The sequence below is a fragment of the Lytechinus variegatus genome, chromosome 15 (assembly GCF_018143015.1).
Source record: "Lytechinus variegatus isolate NC3 chromosome 15, Lvar_3.0, whole genome shotgun sequence".
NCBI classification, from domain to species: domain Eukaryota; kingdom Metazoa; phylum Echinodermata; class Echinoidea; order Temnopleuroida; family Toxopneustidae; genus Lytechinus; species Lytechinus variegatus.
In genome coordinates this window covers 25,145,914-25,169,573 of record NC_054754.1, presented here as the reverse complement: position 1 = coordinate 25,169,573, position 23,660 = coordinate 25,145,914, and the positions used below count along the sequence as shown (strand labels likewise).

Below are 23,660 nucleotides of genomic sequence, written 5' to 3'. Positions count from 1 at the left end.
TTCATAACAATTGTTAACCCCAAATCTGGATTCGTTTAGCCCAAAAAAGAAAGTGGATTTATTCACAAATTGCAAAGTTTTCATCATAACAACATTTTGTGCAGCTCAGCACAAAAATGTCATCCTTAATGCGATAAAAAGGGCAATATGATGATCATCGTTTGCTTTTCATAGCTGAAATTCAAGCATCTGTTTTTCTCCCTGTCTCTTTTTAGCCTCTACTTGTAATTTTGATGCTGTAGACCAAACCTTGTGTTACTGGAGTCAGGACGTCAATGACGATTTTGATTGGTCATTGTTCACTGCTGCTGAGGTGGATGATAGTTACAAGGGCCCTAGAACTGACCACACCACAGGGTCACCCTCAGGTGAGCTAGGGCTTGTTTTACAAAGAGTTCAATGTGACATAAGTCACGCCGAAAGGACAAGTCCACCCCAACAAAAACTTGATTTGAATAAAAAGAGAAAAATTCAACAAGCATAACACTGAAAATTTCATCAAAATCGGATGTAAAATAAGAAAGTTATGGCATTTTAAAGTTTCGCTTATTTTCAACAAAATAGTTATATGAACGATCCAGTTACATCCAAATGAGAGAGTTGATGACATCACTCACTATTTCTTTTGTATTTTATTATATGAAATATTTTTATTTTCTCGTCATTGTCATGTGAAATGAAGTTTCATTCCTCCCTGAACACGTGGAATTCCATTATTTTAACATTTTGTGCTTCAGGCAATGAGGTCCTAATCATCAAATTCATAAAAATTGAAATATTGTATAATTCAAACAATAAAAAACAAAAAAATAGTGAGTGAGTGACGTCATTGACTTTCTCATTTGGATGTAACTGGCTCGTTCATATAACTATTTTGTTGAAAATAAGCGAAACTTTGAAATGTCATAACTTTCTTATTTTACATCCGATTTAGATGAAATTTTCAGCATTGTGCTTGTCTGATTTTTCTCTATTGATTTAAATCAACATTTTTCTGAGGTGGACTTGACCTTTAAATGCCGACACACACATGATATGTGACACACAATCTTATTGAATAATGGGCAGTACCGCATTTCTTTGCTGATGACTCTTTTTTTCAAAAGTGCTGTGCCTATGTGATTTGTAGGTGTACTTGAAGCGATAGTTGCTGCAGCAAAACAGCCCAGAGATGGGGTAGTCATTCTCCACATGGCCTCTATCGAACCTTGCACAAAAAATTAATTGGAAAGAGTCCCACTTCAGTCACTCAAAGAGTTGTGAAGTTTTTTTTAAATAGTTTGCTTTTCAGCACCATTCACTGACAATCAGCATTTATGGTAGTATTTTTCACACTCACACAATTTAGGGGTGCATATTAATTTTTTTGTATAGCAAAGTTATTAAGGAAAAATCAAGTGTTTATGTGAGACTCATCTTGGTTCTGTATTTTTATGTTTTCAATGAGAAAGACTCATTGTAGGGTATCAAATTAGCTGATTGTCATTGTGTACACCACCTACATTTTTTGAGTAGGGATTCCCTGTTCACTCCACATTTATTAGGGATAGCAGTAAATTCCTCTGTTTGCGCAATCCTTGTCTTAATGGAGTTTTGTGTGAATGCGATAAGTGAAGTATATGTGTTGCAAAAGGACAAACAACATTTTGCTTAAACTCTTTGTGTGCTGGGCCATGAACCCCTCTGTGCTTAATTATTTTCAAGGAGGGAAACAATGGATTGTTTGTTTTATCATGAAATGTGAATTTCGTGCGGCACCAAGTTTGTATTGATGCGAAGTACATGTGGAAAGGGTTAATAATGCGAAGTTCTCTTTGTATCAATTTTCTTACAGGACACTACATTTACGTGGATGGAACCCTCTCCTCCATCAATACGTTTGCCAAACTCATTAGTCCCATCTATACAAAATCAGCGAGAGGTTGCACCTTCAGCATGTATTATTATATGTTTGGCATCGAGTACGGAGACCTGGAGGTCCGCCTTATAAATCTTGAGGGGTTGGATGTTCGCCTGACCAAAGTCGGCGACGACGTGCTTGATTACAACAAATGGATTCTTAGTGAATCGGTGATTCCTGCATGCACCAAAAACTTCCAGGTAATCTGTATTTATAGTTCTATAGCTATGAGTTATTCAGCTCAGCCCTCTATCACATCCCTCACATGTACACAACATCACACAAACATCTTCACATGGTCTTGTGATGAATCTGAACACAACTTCTTTTTCTATTTGCTCTCATAGGTGCATGGCTCAGCTACAGGCAGCTTTGCCTTTAAAGTCTTTGAGGACCACTAAAACATGCTCAACCTAGAACACACCCACATGCACGCACACCCTCACCCACACACGCACACACACACACACACATATATATATAAGTTTCATGGGGTCCTTTCCTTTTATCAGGGAAAACGTAAAGTAACTTCGACTGAAAACAATTTTAAAATTAAAGCAAGCGCAATCTAATACTGTAAACTCTGTAAGCGCTTTCAAGAGACAAACGAGTTTGTCAACTCTAACAGGGATAAGTGGGATTCTTAGGGTTCAGAGGATGAAGGCCCTTTCTTGAAACTTCTTACCTGTACATATGGATATTTGTTGACACATGGGCACCTCCAAAAAAAAGTGGAGCAGCACAGGGATAGAGTGCATGCACATGGATCAATATTGTTGCAGTTGTTGTCATACTCTGGTTCATTCTTCTTTATGACAGCTTGCATGGGATTTTGAAGACACGATCGATTATCACATTAGCACATTTTTTCTTGTTGAACTAGTTCCTTCATAGTACTGTCACATCTTTGCAGGGATCTGCTGTATGTGTATATGACTGCTATTCTTGTCTTGATATTTCTGGCACACATCCCTACCTCTTAATGAAAGTATCCTTTCAACACCCCAATTCACAACTATCTTGACGTTTGGGATGTTGTTCCCTATGCTTAGGGCTGTTGAAATCACTACCACTTTGGTGCAGCTTGACTCACCCTGCCAAGATCCTTGATAATGGAGCTTAACTTCTGTAAGGTAGAGTGGCTATGGTACATTTCAATCAGGCGATGTCTTTCTGGATGGTCACGCCTACTTCTTGCTACTCTGGTCTCCTCTGTCATCCACCCATATATCCATTGGCATTTACTGATGCTGAGGGTGTATTCCAGAATTTGTTTTGTCTTTAAACCGTTCCCCTGAATGTCCTATGTCAGGATTTGGCTTGTCTTGGGTAGAGTGGCTGTGGAACATTTCGATCAGGTGATGTCTTTCTGGACGGTCTCGCCTGCTTCTTGCTACTCTGGTCTCCTCTGTCATCCACCCATATATCCATTGGCATTTACTGATGCTGAGGGTATATTCCAGAATTTGTCTTGTCTTTAAACCGTTCCCCTGAATGTCCTATGTCAGGATTTGGCTTGTCTGGGGTAGAGTGGCTGTGGAACATTTCGATCAGGCGATGTCTTTCTGGACGGTCTCGCCTGCTTCGTACTCCTCTGATCTTCTGTGTCATCTACTGGCATTTAATACTGATGCTGAGGGTGTATATATTTGTATACCAGAGGGTTTTTTGCCTTTAAACCCTTCTCCTGAACATCCTTCACCACCCATGATGAGCGTTCCTCAAACTTCTTTACTTTTTCGACATGTATGAAGATTTCAGGTCTGTTTAGTAACTTGGAAATTACTTAATGATATATAGTGGAAAGAGCCAGTAGGATGATCACATCGAAGTAATCCTGTTGTGTTGCTGTGGGGGTCATTATGAGGGTTGGCACATCATTAAAGATTGCCATGATGTTACATGCTTTCGTATACATTGGTCTGAAGTTTAGGCACCATTCAGATATACAATGGCCTTCATCAAAACAGACAAGGCATATTTTTTTTCTAATATGCCTAGCCATTACATGTATATTGGATATTCCTTTATGTGCTACTGCTATATAGATGTTGTTCTTTATCTCTTACACCCACACACTCTCATCCACTTCCCCAAACATACATTAATAGGCCATTTAAGCCAGTATACGCACACACCCGCCCACACCCTATTTCTCACTCACACACATAACCTCACCCAGCGCCCCACAACCATAAAAACATGCACACAAACACACACACATACATACATACAACCACACAAACCCCCACATACATTGTGTCTTCACCCACCTTTCCCATACACCGACATTCAAAAGACATTAGATGTTCACCAATATCTTCTGACTTCCTGTAAAATGGTCAATGCATGATTTACTTGCGCCATTGCATGCTCTTTCATTTTATGTGAGCCAACCACCTGCCTTTTATCACCTGTATTCAGTCATGATACGATTGGTATAACTTCAAGACACCTGCATTCCAGGATTCCTGGTTTGTTTACTTTCTCATTCCACTTGGTCTACTCTTAATTTGTCTACAACCAATTTGTCCACTTGCCATTTGTGCCTCTTTGCAATTTAGTCCATTTACCATCTTTTAAGATTTCCAGTTGGGCTATTCCTAAGGACTTGAACACTCTCTAGTCTCTTTGGTTAGATGAACTGCTTATTTGGCAAATTGCGGTAAACCAATTTGATAGCACATTGCACTTTCAGAAAAGTAAAACAACTGAATCAACAAAGTAAATATGAACTTCCCCCTCCTCTTTCAGATCGTTATCGAGGCCGAAGACCGGCAAGTAGTTCCTTCTGAGGGAGGTTTTGCGGTCGACGACATTGCCTTCATAAACTGTTACTACAGTCCCGCTGATCCAGGAAATTGTGGTTTAGTGGGTCAGAGTCAATGTGATGCAGGGGAGTGCTACCCAGTCGAAAACCAGTGTGATTTCACCCAGGATTGCTGTGATATGTCCGATGAGGACCCACAAACATGCAGTAAGTCCAATTCCCAGGCATTCAATTTTATTTTTTTTAAGGAAAGGCCTCTTTTCAAAAGGGCACATATTGATATCAGTGAACAAATGGGAAAGAGACACAAAAAATCTCCAAGGCCAGTCAGTTGGCCTTCCAAAGCTATGGCCTCAGTCGCCTAAGATTGATTTATGCCTGGGATTTTTCCAATTTCATTATCTTAATCATTTAGTTATATATCTTATTTATATGTTCATGAAGTCTTTTATAAATAAGGCTAATGTTTCTATATGCTATTTCAGTGTGTACCATATTTATTTTTTTTACTGATGAATGTGAACATGGTGTACAATCACTTCAAGATTTCTTTTGTAGAAGTAAGGTGAAAGAAGAGCATTTTTTATATTGAACTGTCAGTATTGATGATCCTGTTATAAATTTCAGATCAATTGGGTTACTCTATGTGTGACTTTGAGATCGACTTATGTGACTGGGAGCAGCTGACTACCGATGAGTTTGATTGGCGAAGAAATAAAGGAGATACATCGAGTGAAGGAACAGGTCCAAAAGTGGATCACACCCTCGGCACAGATGAAGGTACATGGAGAGCATTTCATGAAACAAGTATCCAGTGATTTTCCATATTGTTAAATTGAATGAAAATGATGGTTGGTCACTTGTCAATTTTGAAAATATAAATCAGCAGGGTTTACTGGCTTGTGCCATCACATTGGGTTATCGTGTCTCGTCGGGCAATCGCGTAACCTGACCATTCAAGAAAAGGGCCCCTAAATTTGTGGAATGTCCGGTCCAGTTTACCCAACCATTTGAGAAAAGGCCCCTTGAATTCACAAAAGATCGAGTTCACTTTACCCAACCATTCAAGAAAAGGAACCCTAAATTCTCAAAATGTCGGGTTAAATTTACCTGACCTAATGTAAGTCTGTATACAGCAAACAATTTTTTGTCAGAAGATACACTTTTGAAATAACACACTATTTTCTTTTCGGATCAACAAACATTTTGAATTGTGAATTCTCAAAATAATGCCTTATTTAGATTAACAATGCCTTTTTTCATTTTGACTGAAGAACATCATGGTTTATACAATTTGCATGTTTTGGAAGTAACAAACCTTTACAGTATTTGAAGCTTCAGAGTAATTAACATCATCATCAGAATAGGTTCCATTACTGTCCTGACTCTTTATTCTACATGTTAAATGGAACCTTTCAAACTTGTTTGTATATATACCTTCAGGGTATTACATCTACACAGAAGCAAGTAACCCCAAGAAACTGGGAGAGAGGGCAAGACTGGCTAGTTTTACAATAGCAGGATCACGCACCAGCAGATGCTCTGTAAGTCAATCCTAAAACAAAGCCTGTAGAAATTTGAAAGTTCTGTAGTAAACAAATGTTTGTAGAAGACAGATCAACGGTTTTAAATTTGTTGAAATTGACAGGTCATATCCATTCTTTGGTTATTTTGGAGATCCCCAATCTTCTAAAATGTTAATCTTGGAATAAAAGAACGTCAGACTCCAAGGTATTTTGATCGGGGTTGGGAATCGGGCAAGGTAACCAAAACAGCATTTCAGTTTGTTCTGATTCAACTTTAGCTTTATCTATTTTCAATGGCATAGTCTTTTTCAATAAAGGCCCTTTGAATAGTCTCAGCATATCAAAATGCCAATATACAAAGATTTTACCCTGAAAGTTTTGTTTTATTGTATGCTTCATCAGAGGCGTCGATCAGGGGGGGGGCAGGGGGGCAATCGCCCCACCAACGAAAATATTGGGGGGGCTGTAACACCCACAAATGTAATAATCGCCCACAAATGTAATAACGCCCACAAATGTAATAACACTTTACCCACAAATGTAATAACACTTTACCCACAAATGTAATAACGCCCACAAATGTAATAACACTTTACCCACAAATGTAATAATGCACTTTACCCACCAATGTAATGATGACTTTACCCACAAATGTAATAAATTTTAAGTGATTTTTGGCGATTTCGTTCTAAACTAATATCCTATAGTAATGCGTTCAAAGAGCACAAAAGTTCGAAGTCTTTTTTCCAGACCCGGTTAATGAAATATTACAGTACAAGTCCAAGTCTTTTTCCAGACCCGGTTTTTCAAAATTATAATATACGTCCAAAGTATCTTTTCCAGACCCGGTTTTTCAAAATTATAATATACGTCCAAAGTATTTTTACCAGACCCGGTTGTTTCAAAATTATAAAATACGTCCAAATTCTTTTTTCCTGAAATAATTGTGTCTGGAGGAAAGTCGATCTTCGACAATCGGTCTTCATGTTGTTCCACAGTAATTAGATTATTGGGTATTCATTTTAGAATATTTGTAAAAATTATTTTATTTTTCAAATAGTAACCAAGTCTGGAGAAAGGATGTCTGCTTTACCCACGCGTTAGTAGGGGTAGTAGCATTATCTAAAAAAAAAGACATACTTTTATTGGGTGAAACTTTGGAAATTTGGTCTTAGATTTGAAGTTTTTCAGTTACTTTTTAATAGCCGGGTCTGGAGGAAAGAGTACGTTTTAAAACTCCTGTTATTCCACGAGAATAAGAATTCCTCAATATAAGGTCTTATGTTGGAAGATTTTTTTTCGTAACTGTTTTAGGTCTGGAATAAAGACAACACTCTAAACCTCTTTTAAAACAGGTTCTTTGGTTGAAGGTTTGTTTGGTCTTGGACTTTGATTTTTTTTAATTCTTACTATTAGCGTTTTTTTTAAAGAAAAAAATGGTCGGGCTGAGAGACTAAGCTATATCCAGCAATAATAAGATTATGGGGTCTTTATACTGTTTTTAAACTGTTATTCATAATGTTTAAATAACAGGTAACCGGGTCTGGAGAAAAGACTACGCTTGATTCTCAATTTACTCTTAGTGCATATATTCACAATATACACCGTATAAGTTGAAACAACAACAAAGACATTAATTCCACCAGTTTTAATTAACTGGGTCTGGAGAAAAGACTAAGCTCGATTCCCATTTTTTCCACAGGAATATCATTATCGTATCTTAGTTTGGACTTATATTATAAATTTTGAAATAACTGGGTCTGGAAAAAGACTTTGGACTTATTAAAATTCTTGAAACAACCGGGTCTGGAAAAAAGACTTTGGATTTATATTATAATTTTTTAAACAACCGGGTCTGGAAAAAAGACTTTGGACTTATATCACAATTTTTGAAACAACCGGGTCTGGAAAAAGACTTTGGACTTTTATTATATTTTTTTAAACAACCGGGTCTGGAAAAAAGACTTTGGATTTATATTATAATTTTTGAAACAACCGGGTCTGGAAAAAAGACTTTGGACTTGTACTTTGATGTTTTATTAACCCGGTCTGAAAAAAAAGACTTTGCACTTTTGTGCTTTATGAACGCATTACTATAGGATTTTAGTTTAGAACGGATTCGCCAAAATCCCTTCAAATTTATTACATTTGTGGGTAAAGTCATTATTACATTTGTGGGCGATCAAAAATTATTACATTTGTGGGTAAAGTGTTATTACATTTGTGGGCGTTATTACATTTGTGGGTAAAGTGTTATTACATTTGTGGGCGTTATTACATTTGTGGGCGTTATTACATTTGTGGGTGCAACAGGGGCAAACATATTGTTTTGCCCCCCCCCAATAATTCCGGATGTGCAAAAATAAAAATAAGATTGTAATGTTCAGCAAGCGAGATTGAGATACACAACTTGTTCTTTATTTCAAATCGTCTTCAAAATGTCCGCTTTTCAGATTGGAATATAAAAATTTTCAGCTCGCGCTTCACGCTCGCATCATTTCTGTAGCAAAAACCCATACTTTTCCTGATTAAATAGGTGAATAGAATGTCCCGTTTTCAGTTCTAAACCTAAAAAGAACTCCCGCTTCAATTTGCAATAATCTTTTGTTGGATATATATCTTGTTTTTTATCAAAAACGTCCATTAAACTCATTTTTTTTCAGATCTAACTATCAAAATTTTCAGCTCGCGCTTCGTGCTTGCATTAATTTGATGGTGAGATACGTGTCTGTATCTCATGACTCATATATATATATATATATATATGTGTAAGGTTATACATGTACAACAGCTTTTGGCAACTCTTTTTTATTTAAATATTGTAAGAAATGGATGAAGAGAACAATGGTAGGCGTAGCTTAAATCAAGGTTCCCCAGAGCTATCTACCCTTTGGAAAAATTGGTGATGCCGAAAAAATGTCTCTGCCGGGAATCGAACCCGGGCCCCCAGCTTTGAACGCCGGTGCCTTAACCACTAGACCACAGAGACGGTTAGTAGCTAGGGCGAGCCCGATCCGATTGACCGTCAGATAGACAGATTTTCGACACTATACCAATTATATATTCCTTTGTCGGGTGAAGGTGAGTTTTGAACAATGACAAGCCGCCATGCCTCAGCTGGATCAAAGCTATTGCTTCGATACAGTACACATATGGGAGAAGAAATACAAATGTGTAAGGTTATACATGTACAACAGCTTTTGGCAACTCTTTTTTATTTAAATATTGTAAGATTCCCGGCAGAGACATTTTTTCGGCATCACCAATTTTTCCAAAGGGTAGATAGCTCTGGGGAACCTTGATTTAAGCTACGCCTACCATTGTTCTCTTCATCCATTTCTTACAATATATATATATATATATATATATATATATATGCCTGTGTGTATGGGTGTTTTGTATGATCAAGCGCCTTTGGAACGTTGATTCTTGATTTTGCCCCCCCCCCATCTGAAAAATGGATCAACGCCCCTGTGCTTCATTCTTGAACCAAATGTTTTCTAATTTTGCAATGTAGTTTTAATGAATAATAAGACATTACTGTATTCCAAATGGTAAAAGATTACCCGTGCATGCAGTAGATGACAGGTTCAAATATTACTGGTTCAAAGATTTGTTTCGTCTTTTAATTTGATCAGCAGATGCCAGAAATGTTTGTACATTTATGATCATGTTTTCTCTATCTAGATGCGATTCTTCTATCACATGCGTGGCACTGGTATGGGGACGTTGACCGTCTACACAAGGACACAAATAAACGGACCTCTTACTCCAATTTGGTCAATGTCACGTGATCAAGGCAACATATGGTACTACCAAATACTTGAAATAGATAGCGATGTCGACTACCAAGTAGGTTTAATTAATTGCACAACATAAGATAGTGTATTTGAACAACCTAATTAAATTGGTTTGATATGTCAAGTGAAGTGACGCGACATATGCTCCTGCGTCATTTTGACATTTATACTATCAATTTTTATATCATTGTCAATATCATTATTGATATTATTGTCATGGTTGTTATTGTATCATTACTATTGTTTTAACGTTATTATTATTCATATTTGTAGTAGTAGTAGTGGTAGTAGTATTAGTAGAAGTATTAGTAATAATAGAAATAGTACAGATAGTATTATCATGATCATTTTTATTAAAATTTCATCATAATTTCTTTAGTAGTAATGTTATGAAAATCAGTAGTATCATCATTATCAATCTCCTTATTGTCGTAAACCTGTTCATCTTTTACCTTTTTTATTATATTCTATCAGAATTTTCAGTGTCAATAAGACAATATGATTTTGCTTAATGAAATGATTTCTTCTATAAAAATGAATAAATAAATTCAAATAATTTGTATTCTTTTTAACAAGAAATACATTCATGGGACCAGTCATAGCTAAATGAAAGGGAGACTCGACAGCAACCGTGGGAACATTAGGCAAGACCACAAAATCACTTTTTCTCTTGCTTGCTTAGGAGAAGCAAAATTTACTGCTTTTCATCTGAGAGGAGGGTGGTGGAATTGTTAACATCAAACCTTACACTGAAGATGTATGTATTTTAGCTTGTCTATTCATTTTTAGCTTCATAGCAGTGTGTCTTTTATCACAAAACAAAGTTTTTCGGGATCACAGGATACAGTTTTTCATACCCTGAAATTAACAGGTCTGTGAATAAAATGAAATGTTAACAAACATTTTTATGTTAAATTATTATAGATAATCATAGAGGGTAGTATTGGTACAACGACAGATGGCGATATTGCACTCGATGACATCAGCCTAACACCAAACTGTGCTCCAGCCTCTGAAAGCATCCCAGCTATATCAACAGTACCCCCATGTAAGTATGAATGGTGGACCTGCATCTGTGCACCTAAATTTTGAAATTTAGATTACAACTGTAAACAAAAAAATTATAACATTAGGGCAATTCCACAGGTTGGTCCAAATCATGTAACGTGAGTAACCGACACATTCCAAAGATTTGCCAGGAGCATGATAGAATTTCCCAAGTTTTGTTTTTATACAAAGGATAGTCAGACTGTGTACTTTGTTGTGATAAGGAGATGTTTAGTTCCTATCAATAATAATGGAGTTACAGCTCCAATTATGAGTCAAGGTGTCTCCAAATGTAACGTGAGTAACCGTGGAATAGCCCATTAAACAAACTTTTCAGTTGATATTTTCCTCATATTCTTGAGAGAGAGAGAGATTTGAAATATCCTCAAAATGCAAGCAAAATATATGATTTTTAAAATTAAAAACCAATAGACACCTGTAATTATTAGATTGGCAAAAAAACAACAATGGTGCCACAGGTCTGCATAGCCTTTCATCAGGCTTTTTAATGAGGTATATCACAAATATAAAGAGTGAGGTTGATCAATGTCTTCTTTGTTTACCGGTAGAATCACACAGATATGCATATGCGTGGAGAAGGGACGCTGTGCAGACACAGGGCATCATGCCATACTGAAAGATTTTAATATATACATGTATTACTGGATTAATATTATTGTAACATGGACAATAATCATTTCTATATCTATAAGTATATATATATATATATATCTATATATATATATATATATATATGTATATATATATATATATATATATATATATATATATAAGAGTGTATTATTATTACTCATGAAATATACACAAACACAAAACAGGATTAGAAAAGGTAATGATTTTTGTAAATGCAAGCCTAATGTGCAAATAATGAGGATATTGTATATTTAGAATGAAATAGACTTTATTTCTTTAGATACACTTAGATATTACTTAATACTTTGAGTTATTCATATTACATAATTGTATTTTTCTTTATATTTATATGAAAGAGCTGTTATCTATGTCAAACTTTTAACTTTTCATAGCTCCTCCCCAACGTAAAATTATTCGTTAATGACATGTTTTTATTTCAAAATCAAATAAGTAAATAAAACTTTTTTAAACATCATTATGATCAGGAAACTATTTTTCTAACCACAGCTCAAATAGCATGCACAGGAGGCCAGCTGCCATGTAACATGGGTTGCATCGATGAGTCATCCTATTGTGATTTCAAACATGATTGTCTCCCGGGTCAGGAGGATGAGCTTACATGTCGTGAGTAATAATATACAAATATTCAATGTTGATGAGTGCGATCGTTCGGAATATTGCATGAGTGTGCAAGTTGAAATAGTCTATTCAACGACGCGAAGCGGAGTTGAATAGACTGATTCAACTTGCAACGAATGTAATATTCGGAAAGTCGCATGAATACAACATTGAATATTTGTTTTATACAACACCGATAGCTTACAGTTTACACTAGATCTATGTAGGCTAGATCTATAGGTCTAGTCTAACGCACGTTAGTCTTATTTTGCTTACAATGTTGTCTTTTAAGTGTCAGTAGATTTACTCCAGTGATCCCAGGAGAGTCGAGTACTGCAACATAGATCCAAGGCGCTCAAGGCACTCCTATACATGTATTACCCCAGCTAAGCAAGTCTACTGATTCCGGTGCTCACAGCTTTTTGAGGAATTTAGTTCCTGCCCTTACCCATTAACCTCACCTGCGTTGAGTGCAACGCATTGTGGATCAATATTTTTGCTGAAGGAAATTATGTCATGGGTGGGATTGAAACCCATGGCCCTGTTTAGGGAGTCTAGAGACTAGAGACATATGCTACAGGTGTTACAATTATTGTATAGAGTTTTTTCTTTTCTCTGAAATGTTAACCAATAGCTTTAATGAATTGCACTTTAAGGATCATTGTTGTCTATCAACCACGGTTTTTATTCTGTTAAGCTAAGCTATTTACAGCAGAGAAGTCAAATGGATCATAGCACCCGCAAAACAGCCAGTGCATTAAAAAAAATGCCACTAAAAGTTCTATACATTTGAATGGTGTCATATTAAGGTATCAAATATTGATTGTTGTGGTTTGAACTTTTTAAGTGTATGTCCCTTTGTTAATGGTTAAAAGGCAGAGAAAATCAATATTTGATATCTCCTTGTATTTGACCATTGAAAAAAAATATTTAAGAATACCAAAGTACACTAAATGAAAAAATGATTTAATCTAAAAAATTTGTATTCTTTTTTTTTAGCTGTATTCTGTGATTTTGAATCTGACTTGTGCTATTGGACTCAAGCAAATGACAATGACATAGATTGGACGTGGTACAATCATGGTGAAGACCCACTTACTTACAATGGACCGGATACAGACCATACTACAGGAGCTGCAAGTGGTGAGTTATCTCAGAATGTACATTCTTTGGTTGATGTGTGAATCTATGTTTTACCCACATGACAACATGGGGTGAAGCAACTGCACTCATGCAGTAATAAAAATGTTCTCAAATTGACAAATTCCTATTCTTCATTGATATACATGTACTTGCATTTCTTCAATAGACTGATTGGTAACCTTTTGAAATTCTGTTTTCAAGTTTCCAAGTTTTCTTTGCATTAAGAGGTCTTTGGCACTATATAACACAAAGGTTTACCATCAGTGGATAAATGGAAATAGCCAATCAAGAGGATTCTTGCTTGTGCAGTTTGTTTAAACACTGACCAAGAACCAATCAGGAATGTCCTTTCATATATGCAATCCATCACAAACGTTTCTATTTTCGGGCCTTGGGCCCTTTGTGATGTTTCTAAAAGCTTGTCGAAAGTGAGTTACACATGAGTTTACACACACATGATTGGAACATTTTCTGCTCACTAGTCAGTGCTAAGTCAGCTACATGGGGATTAATCATTTAGCACAAGAGCATGTCACCAGTTTATAAAGTCATGAACCTTTGGGTGTGATGAAATGTATCTGAGTTTGGATAGATGCTTTATAAATGTATATAATAATGAGCTTTGCTATTATCCTTTTCAATGATACACACATTTACTAACCTTAGGGTGTGATGTAGATCAAATTCTCTCTTTTTTGTGGCAGCAGTGGGATGAAATGTATCTGAGTTTAGATAGGTGCTTTATAAATGTATATATTCATGAGCTTTACTATTATCCATGTCAATGATACACACATTTACTAAGCATGTGTCAATCCACTTTCCTCAGGCCACTATATCTACGTGGATGGATCCATTTCAAAATTGGATGATATTGCCAAGATCATCAGTCCCATGTATAAGAAATCGAAGAGGGGTTGCCTCTTCACACTGTGGTACTACATGTTTGGAATCGAATATGGTGACTTGGAAGTGCGTCTGATGACAGGGGAAGAGGACTATCGACTGACGAAGGCCAACGATGGCGCATCTGATTATGGCAAATGGCAGATATACGTCACAGAGATACCTCCCTGCTCAACTAATTTTCAGGTTAATTCTTCTCAGTCAACTTTGAATGTTTAGTATTATGGGTAAAAGAGACCACTCAGTCATTTGAAGTATAAAGATGTAATAAAGCAAACGTTATTCAAGCTTAAAATAGATTCTTTGTAATATGTAAAAAAAAAAGAGCATTCCATATACAATTTGTAAGAAGAGTCACTTAATTTCTAGTATGATTAAGAATATAAATGTTGGTTGAATTGAAGGGGAGGGGTGATCCATGTGATTGCTTGTGACTGATGTGGAGCAAGAAAGTGCTTTAAAAGCAACATTTCAAGTGTATATTGTCGAGGTGAATTTCAAGCATTCAAATCTATTTGAAATAGCAAGAACATTTTTAAAAAGTGTGTGGAGTGTGTTTAGATAACCTCTTAAAAGCATTCCCATTCACAGTTGGGGACGTATCTCACAAAGCAGATTGTCGTTTTCCTGAATTATTTTGCTGAATTATTTTGCTTTCAGCCAATCCTATGCAAAGACGTTGTATGCTTGCATTATTTTTAAATGAAATATCACTGATAATATACCTCGTGAATACGCTCCACAGCTATGTTACAGCAACCTTTACAATCAGTCACATTAAGGCAATGGGCAATCGTGGCCATGCTTATGCGTGCATATTGATCACAAACAATCTCAACCAATCAGAATCATTGTTTGAGACTATCAATTAACTGCAACTCCCATGTGTAATGGGTTCCAGGTTGCTGTAGAGTCGGAGGACAGACAGCTAGTACCAAGTGAGGGTGGCTTTGCTGTAGACGACATGCTCTTCCAAGATTGTGAGTACCCTGAGGCGGTCTCTCCCGGGTCGTGTGGGATCGGAAATTCTCAGTGTGCCAGTGGTGAATGCTATCCAACTAGTCAGATGTGTGACTTTACCCCAGACTGCTGTGATCTGACAGATGAACAGAATTGCGGTATGTAGTCTGCGAGATACTGGGTTCTTAACTCTGGTCTTTCGACCAGGCCTGGGCTCTGTAACACAAAGATAAGCAAGCAATCTCTAAATCAACTGACCAATCAAGATCAATGTAGCATGCACTTTAGGTTCAAAATACTGACTTAAAACCAATCAGAGGTGTTCTATCATATTTGCTATTCATCGCTTATCTTTGTGTTACAAGCTCAAGATCAAGTGAATCAATACTCGGTGCTGCATCATCCAGGATTTGCTCAATCTGGAGATTTAGCCCGATCTGCCCTCTTCACGATAAATCTCGAGATTCAAGAAACCCTGACTCCACCATCCCAAGAAGAGCAATTTCTGCTTGAGCGAGGCATTGATGCATTATGGCCTGAATAAATAATCCTGAGTGCATCTGCACCTACGAATTAGCGCGCTACTTTGCAAATAATCCCAAGTTGACTTGGGATTGCAATCTCGAGATGATCCTACAAACTAGCGCGATAATTGCGTCTCCATTGCATATAATCTCAAGATTGTTCAGATTGGGATTATTTGCTGGATCAGAAATAGCGCGCTAATTTGAAAACTCGGGATGGTGAAGACGGCCCTAATGTGCTAGATGGACAAAACTCCTGATTAGTATGAAGATATAGATTGGTTTGATTACCAAAATACCACACAGAGTGATCATGAAATCAAATGAATCAAACTTTTTCAATTATCTGCAATAATTGAAGGATAAAAAAACCTTCTTTATGTCATTTCTCTATCCTTGTTCTGTAAAATATTTCAATTTTGATTCATGTTGATTGTATCAGGATCCCGTGGCTATACAATGTGCGACTTTGAGAATGGATTGTGTAATTGGGAACAACTGGAAACCGATGAGTTTGATTGGACCCGTCGGAGTGGACCCACCAGCAGTGATGGGACGGGACCAAGCAAAGATCATACAACTGGTTCAGGTTTGTAGGCCTCTATACCTGGGCCCCTTCTTACAAAGAATTATTATTGATCTGGGGAGCGTTTCATGAAAGGACTTGTCAGACGTTCTATCCAACAGTTACTATAGTAACATTGCTTCTCAACCAATCAGAATCCAGGAAAGTTGTCAGATCTGACAACTTGTCGGACGAAAATATTGATGAAACGCCCCCCAGATCATCCACAACTATGGAAAGCCAGCAACGTCAACATCTAAAATACATGTTTGTTCAAAATATTTTCTAGATATAATGTATAGTCATACATTCATTCTTTTCTTAAAAGTTCAGTCTGCTTCTTTGTCTTTGCAAAGGACATCATGCAGATATCCTGGAGGATAAAAATTATGACATTATTGGATTTCCATATAGTTTAGGTTGCCCCTGTCTTATAAGACAGGGGCCCAAATTTGGCATCAATCCACACATCGCCACTCTCCACCCAGGTGTTCAATGGGTTCCAGGTATAATGTGAAGGCCTATATAGTATGCCTACTCTTGTTGGAATGCTCCCCAGGGAATAGAGAAAGTGCACGCAATGTGTGTGGGCATGCCAGGATTTGATGACTGGGGTAATAATTATTTTGTAGTTGATGTGATTTCGGTCAATATGATTTGAATTCTCTGCATGAATGTGGTGAGATTTGCTCTTATTTGTTTTGATGTATTGATCTGATTTTGATGACAATATTGTGATGTAATTTATTGCATATCATCTCCTTTGTATTCTGTAGGGAACAAGGTTGAAACAGGACTTGAGCTTCATGAGTACTGCATGTGTAATAACCTCCATATTCTCCGGACTGTTAAAAACAGAGTAGTTTCCATTTTCCTGGGTCAGATTCAGTCTTTTTTATTTTATTTTTTTTGTTTTCTCCAGGCTACTATCTGTACACAGAAGCAAGTAATCCGCGAAGAAATGGTGAACGGGCCAAACTTGGTAGCTTCAACATCCAGTCAACAATTACTGGACAGTGTGTGGTGAGTTTATGTATTGCTTGATTAATCAAATTTGATTCAAGCAGATCAGGGGATGATGAAATGAGATTTTGCGATATTCTAGACAGCCTTACTCTCACTATTTATAAGTGAAATTAACAATTTAAATAATTTGTGAAATAGTCAGGGGTTACTATCTGTAGTAGATATAGCGGTAGGGGGATACTATCTGTAGTAGATATAGAGGTAGGGGGTTACTATCTGTAGTAGATATAGAGGTAGGGGGTTACTATCTGTAGTAGATATAGAGGTAGGGGGTTACTATCTGTAGTAGATATAGGGTAGGCGGTTACTATCTGTAGTAGATATAGAGGTAGAGGGTTACTATCTGTAGTAGATATAGGGTAGGCGGTTACTATCTGTAGTAGATATGGGGTAGGGGCTACTATCTGTAGTAGATATAGAGGTAGGCGGTTACTATCTGTAGTAGATATAGAGGTAGAGGGTTACTATCTGTAGTAGATATAGAGGTAGGGGCTACTATCTGTAATAGATATAGGGTAGTCGGTTACTATCTGTAGTAGATGTAGAGGTAGGAGGTTACTATTTGTAGTACATCTTGGGTAGGGGGTTACTATCTATAGTAGATATGGGGGGTTACTATCTGTAGTAGTTATGTACAGGTTAATCAGTGACTGACAAAGTAGGTCTATTCACTTTATCTTTCATGCAAAAGACTTTCAATTCTCTTCCAGATCCGATTTTTCTACCACATGGAAGGGATAGGAATCGGGACTCTCAATGTGTATACTAGGACCTCAGTTAATGGGCCTAAGACTTTACTCTGGACCAAAGAAAGGGCAATTGGAGGCGAGTGGGTTTACCAGACTATACCTCTTCGAAGTAACAGCAATTTTCAGGTAGGCCACATGAAACCTTGGCCAGTTTCTTAAAGGCCCTAACTTCAGTTACGCCACATAAAACCTTATCTATAGTTACTTAAAGGCCCCAACTTCAAGTATGCCACATAAAACCTTAGCTATAGTTAAAGGCCCTAACTTCAAGTATGCCACATAAAACCTTGGCCATAGTTACTGAAAAGCCCTAACTTCAGTTACGCCACATAAAACCTTAGGTATAGTTACTGAAAGGGCCCTAACTTCAGGTATACAGCATAAACCTTGGCCAGTCACTTACAGTGCTTAATCTAAATCTAATTGTTATATCATTGTGCAGATTTACCAGACCATTCAGCTTCAAAACGGTTGTGTGTTGATTGATGTATGTGCATGCGTTTGTGGTTGAATGTGCCTTATTCATAATCTGTAAGATGTCTTCGGGGGGTGCACCATCATCTTCTGGGTCCATGACCATAAATATGAATAAATGAACCAAACCAAAAATGTGATGTGCGTCTATATTGGTGCAACTGTGTTGCTATGTTGGTCGATATAAATGATTCCTCTCAGGTCATCATTGAAGGCGTGATTGGCTACACCACTGACAGCGACATCGGACTCGATGACGTCAGCTTCACGCCGGATTGTAAGCAGATCTCAGGCACCCTCCCAGTGGTCGTTACGGAAGTGAACAGTGAGTTTTCAATTTACATTCTAATGAAATTCAGTTCAAAGAGACAGATATGGATCTTTTCTAAGTAGAACGGGATCCATCCATAAAATAGGGCCCTGTATGGCAAAGGCTAGTTCTTGAGCAAAAGGTTGATTTCTATAATTGATGACGTTGATAATTGTGGGCATTTAATCATACCAATCAATCTTTTGATCAAAGGCTAAGCTGTTTGTTGCAGGTGCCAGTTTCAAGAACTATGAAAAAAGCATGAATTAATGACCCTTTCAATGATATGTACACTACAGCATCAAAATGGCATCAACATTTTCGAATTATAGAGACTGTTTGATAATTTGATATTATGAGAACCAAGAATACAGCATGCGGGAGCTTTCTTTTGTGAGCTGAATGTGTCTTCACTATAGAATTAAATAGTAATTTTGTAGAAAAGGATGATTACTCAAGATTTCATTTAGTATGTGATTTGTGAGTGGGCAACAGAGCTGCAATTGTACTTTGAATAGTCCATTCAGTCTCTCTCTCTACAATGGGGTTTGGTTGCAGTTAGGTTGGTATGAGGTCAGGGACCTCTTCCACAAACTTACAGTCATTTTAAATTACTTGCCACTTTGAAGTTCCTGAAATGTAGCAATTTCATTGGCCAATAACAAGTGACACTCAAATCGGTATCCCACAAGGTTGTTTTCTGTACCCTTATTTAATCAGCCCAGCCCACAGGTCGGACAGTCAGTATCTGCCGATCAGGAAAGGTGTACTGCTCGGCAGATCGTAAATGCATTGATGAGGAGGTGATCTGTGATGGTTTCAACGACTGTTCTGATGGTTTCGATGAACAATCATGCTGTAAGTAAAACAAACAAAACAAAACAACAAAAACAACAGACAGGTAGATAACTAATCTGGGATTAAAGCCTCAGACATCTGGTGTAGATTGCATAGATTGTGTGTCTTCATCAGTATTAGTTTTATTAAATTGTTCTGTTACAATGACTATATATTAATCAACCATTAATCAAATAACCATTTCAGTATATTGGTTTTTAGGAAGATTAGTAAGCTTTTTGTTTGTACATGTGTATTATCATATAAATTAAAGTAATACAGTACAAGCAATGGGACCAACAAATATCAACAGCAAGAGCCGTGTTGATAAACAGTACAGTATTATTCCTCATCATGAGAAAGTTGACTATGATAATTTTATGTAATATCCTCTTTATCTGCAGTCAAGGAGTTAAGTGGAAACGAGTCATGATATTCTAAAAATTATTGTATTATGTGGCAAATTTATAGAAAGCATAGTACATCAAAATTTGACTTTCACCGATTGTTTCTGTTGACTTTTTAAAATTTTGAATTATTAAAAATATTGTTTTATGTGGTACTCCCAGACAAGTGTTAATACTTCAAGGGCCAAATATGCAGATAAGTTCAACATTTTTTGTCAGAAAATAGTGATGCATAAGAGACTACATGTCAAAATAAAATAAACCCAAGGACAGAATATTGTTACCATGCTAGATATAACGTTTGCCATTAGTTTATTATTTTTGCACCCTTTTGACTTTTTGCACAACGGTCTTTAACCTTACCTTAACTAATCCACAAGTATGCCTTCAAAATATGTGAATATACTGATATAAAAGGAAGATAATGTTCAGAATACTAAGCCAAGATATCAAAATGATAGAAGAAACATGTCATATGATTACTCTAGACTCATCAACAGCTGATTGTGTGTATATATTCTCTCTTTCCATCTTCTTTATTTATGTGTTCGTGCGGATGTGTTTACGTGTACAGATATTCCAAAAGATGATAGTGAGTATTACATCATGTTATCTGAGAAGAGTTTCATTAAGCATCTTGTCGGTGATTTTTACTAACTATATTGTTGTAAGCCAATCAGATGCAAGGAATTTAGTCGCTTATAACAGTTGTCGGTGAAAATTACTGACCTTTTGTGTCATGAAAGGCTCCCCATATCTGATTGTTTTGCTTTATTGATATCTTTCAATAATTAGGACTGCTACTGATTTTGGTAGGATGCACCATGATTTATGACGATGGTTGCAGAAACTGCATAGATGTCACAGTCATATTTAACGATAAGATTAAATCGTCGCACGGCTGGTAAAAGGGCCCAAATTTTTCGCGAAGCAGAATGGCGCACACACCAAATCCCATCAAACTTTTAAAATATCAACTTATTTCAGACCAAACTTAACTGAATGATGAAATGGAACTTGCTTGGTAAAGTTGATCCAAAATAAGTTGATATTTCATAGGTTAGATTTTAGATGGGATTTGATGTTTGCGGCCTTCTGCTTTGCGAGAAATTTGCGCCCCTAGCTCTGCCAGCTGTGCGACGACCTTTGGTGAATCATATCCTGGGAGCAATTATTCATTAAAACCATTATTTTTGGGTATAATATGTATGTATTGAATTCCCTCACATAACCAAAAGAACTTAAATCAATGAAATTAATAGCTATATTAGGAAAAATGGAATAATGAAGATAGATACCGTATACATGCACTTCATAATGGGGAAGGATCAATTTAAAAGCTTCATTAATTTGTGATTCATAACTCCATTGTACATTATTATTTTCTGGACTTCTTTAACTCCATATTGGGACAATCGAGTCCAAAGTCAGGGTCTTGGGTTTTATTCCAGGCAGATGCAGTTATGTTAATCGTGACAAATATTTTCAAAACAGGGAGTACAGCTTTGGGAAAGTTTGATTAAAGAGCTTTACAAAACTGTTACTTTCTTGATTCATTCCAGATGTATATATATTTAATTCTTAAAATAGCCTTAAGAATGGATTAAAGCTTTTCGACATGCACTCAATGGAGTAAAATTTTGCAGTACCAAACACTTATTTAGGTATTACTAGGAGAGTTGCCAAAGCTTTTTCATTTGTTGTTTATTCACAATACTGTGCTGGATAACATAGCACACAGATACCCCTGGAAAGGAATACTGTTGATGTATTAGTAAAAAAAAACCATTCAGTGAAGTCACACATGTATTCATGAAAGTCAAAGACTCTTGATAAATGCTTTTGATGTTTCAGTCACCTTGGCTAGTGAAGGTCTTTGACCAGAGCATCAACAATATTTTGTTTCCTGCATGGTTTAATTCACTTAAACATTTATTTACTTGTGTAGATATACATATATATGTACATTCATAACTATAACCAGTGGCGGACCGTGACCCGGAGGAGACAAAGCATCGGAGGGGCACTGTATTGTTTGTGAACAATGCTATGCCCCTCCAATTCTGACTATAACATCTGTTTCTTGCCAGATCTTGGTCTAATAATTGGTTTGAGTGTTACATTTGGATTAGCTTTCCTTGTGGCTGTCTCATTGGGGGTTGCTTACTTCGTCAGGAAAAACCAAGGAAAGACAAACGATCCGTAAGTAATTTCTTAAGTTCAGAATGTGCCATGGCTATTTGGTGGGGCACCCACTTCAGAATGTAGTCCATTAGATGTGATTGCAGAAAAAAAAAATTAGAATCAAGGTGTGTATTCTACCTTTCGCGATTACCACAAATAAGGGATTATTACTGAAGTTGAATAATCACGAGGGGCATTTTTCACAGTTGGATTTTATGGGGATTATATCAGTGGCATAAGAAACCAACATACGACTTTTGCTAAAACTTTTTTGCACCTGTACTGAGGGGGGGAGAGGCAGATCTACCCCACCCCTACCTCTCCTTAGGAAAAGAATGATGTTACAAGGATTAGCAAAAAAGATTAATGATCAAATACTTTAAGAAACCATGTGATGCATTTAAAAGCCATATCCTGGAAACCCTTACCCTTAAAATACACTCTTTGAAATCACCTCATACTTGAATCCCACAATCTTAATAGCCTTTAATTTTAAGGGTTAGTCAACTCCAGGTGCTATATTATTTGAAAATATTAATTTCTTAATTTGATTGAGTCCCTTAAATACAATATAGGGCAAAGACATCAGTTTTAGTTAATTTTACATCAAACATTTGGTACTTCAGTACAGAGGTCCCTCGATGAAAAGTACATCTGTCAGATTAAAGTTATCTGCTGAAGTTATCCTTTCAATTCTTGCGTCTTTTTTGCAGTGCACTTACGGGAGCTACTTTCACAACAGGAATGTCAAACCCAGGATATGCAAGTGTGAGTATTAAATTGTCTGGTAGAAATTAACTCATAATTGCAAGGTTGTGAGTTCCTATCCCTACTTTGCCATTGTCTCTACTTTGACAAAATTGCCCGAGAGTAATATCTGTTGTCTATAAGGTCAGCCACTTTGACTGATTAACCTAGACATAAAATGTTTCCTAGGTAATTGGTTATATACAAGCTTGGCGTTTACCAGCAAAAAATGCTGTCCTCTCTAGTTCTTATGGGAGTTATAAACAGAAACAGAAATAAACAGAAAAATTTACCAAAACTTGTACAACTTTTACCTTATTGTTAGGTTATATCTATTCAGTATAGATATAGCTGTAGAATATGAGGAATATAACTCCACTGTGTGTGATATATTCAAAGATTGAAATAGCATTCATTGCATGTGGCTGATTGCCTTTGCAAACTAGAACTCTCAGTTGTATAAACATATTACCACTTGCTCCAGTCATATGAGGCTAAATAGTTTTTTTTTAT

General features: G+C 36.7%; 1 protein-coding gene across 1 annotated transcript in view; it reads left to right on the top strand.

Moving 5' to 3' along the window:
* The window catches only part of LOC121428421 (MAM and LDL-receptor class A domain-containing protein 2-like), a 37,387-nt gene that overhangs the window by 13,397 nt on the left and 330 nt on the right, over positions 1-23,660 (top strand). Inside the window, exons 11-29 of the mRNA XM_041625020.1 lie at positions 216-368; positions 1,835-2,100; positions 4,655-4,877; positions 5,298-5,450; positions 6,114-6,214; positions 9,884-10,048; positions 10,921-11,044; positions 12,205-12,321; positions 13,315-13,458; positions 14,288-14,550; positions 15,266-15,482; positions 16,291-16,437; positions 17,336-17,436; positions 18,150-18,314; positions 18,864-18,987; positions 19,693-19,830; positions 20,791-20,808; positions 22,307-22,418; positions 23,114-23,168. Of these exons, the coding sequence (XP_041480954.1) occupies positions 216-368; positions 1,835-2,100; positions 4,655-4,877; positions 5,298-5,450; positions 6,114-6,214; positions 9,884-10,048; positions 10,921-11,044; positions 12,205-12,321; positions 13,315-13,458; positions 14,288-14,550; positions 15,266-15,482; positions 16,291-16,437; positions 17,336-17,436; positions 18,150-18,314; positions 18,864-18,987; positions 19,693-19,830; positions 20,791-20,808; positions 22,307-22,418; positions 23,114-23,168 (2,786 nt within the window). The remainder of the gene's footprint in view (positions 1-215; positions 369-1,834; positions 2,101-4,654; positions 4,878-5,297; positions 5,451-6,113; positions 6,215-9,883; positions 10,049-10,920; positions 11,045-12,204; positions 12,322-13,314; positions 13,459-14,287; positions 14,551-15,265; positions 15,483-16,290; positions 16,438-17,335; positions 17,437-18,149; positions 18,315-18,863; positions 18,988-19,692; positions 19,831-20,790; positions 20,809-22,306; positions 22,419-23,113; positions 23,169-23,660) is intronic.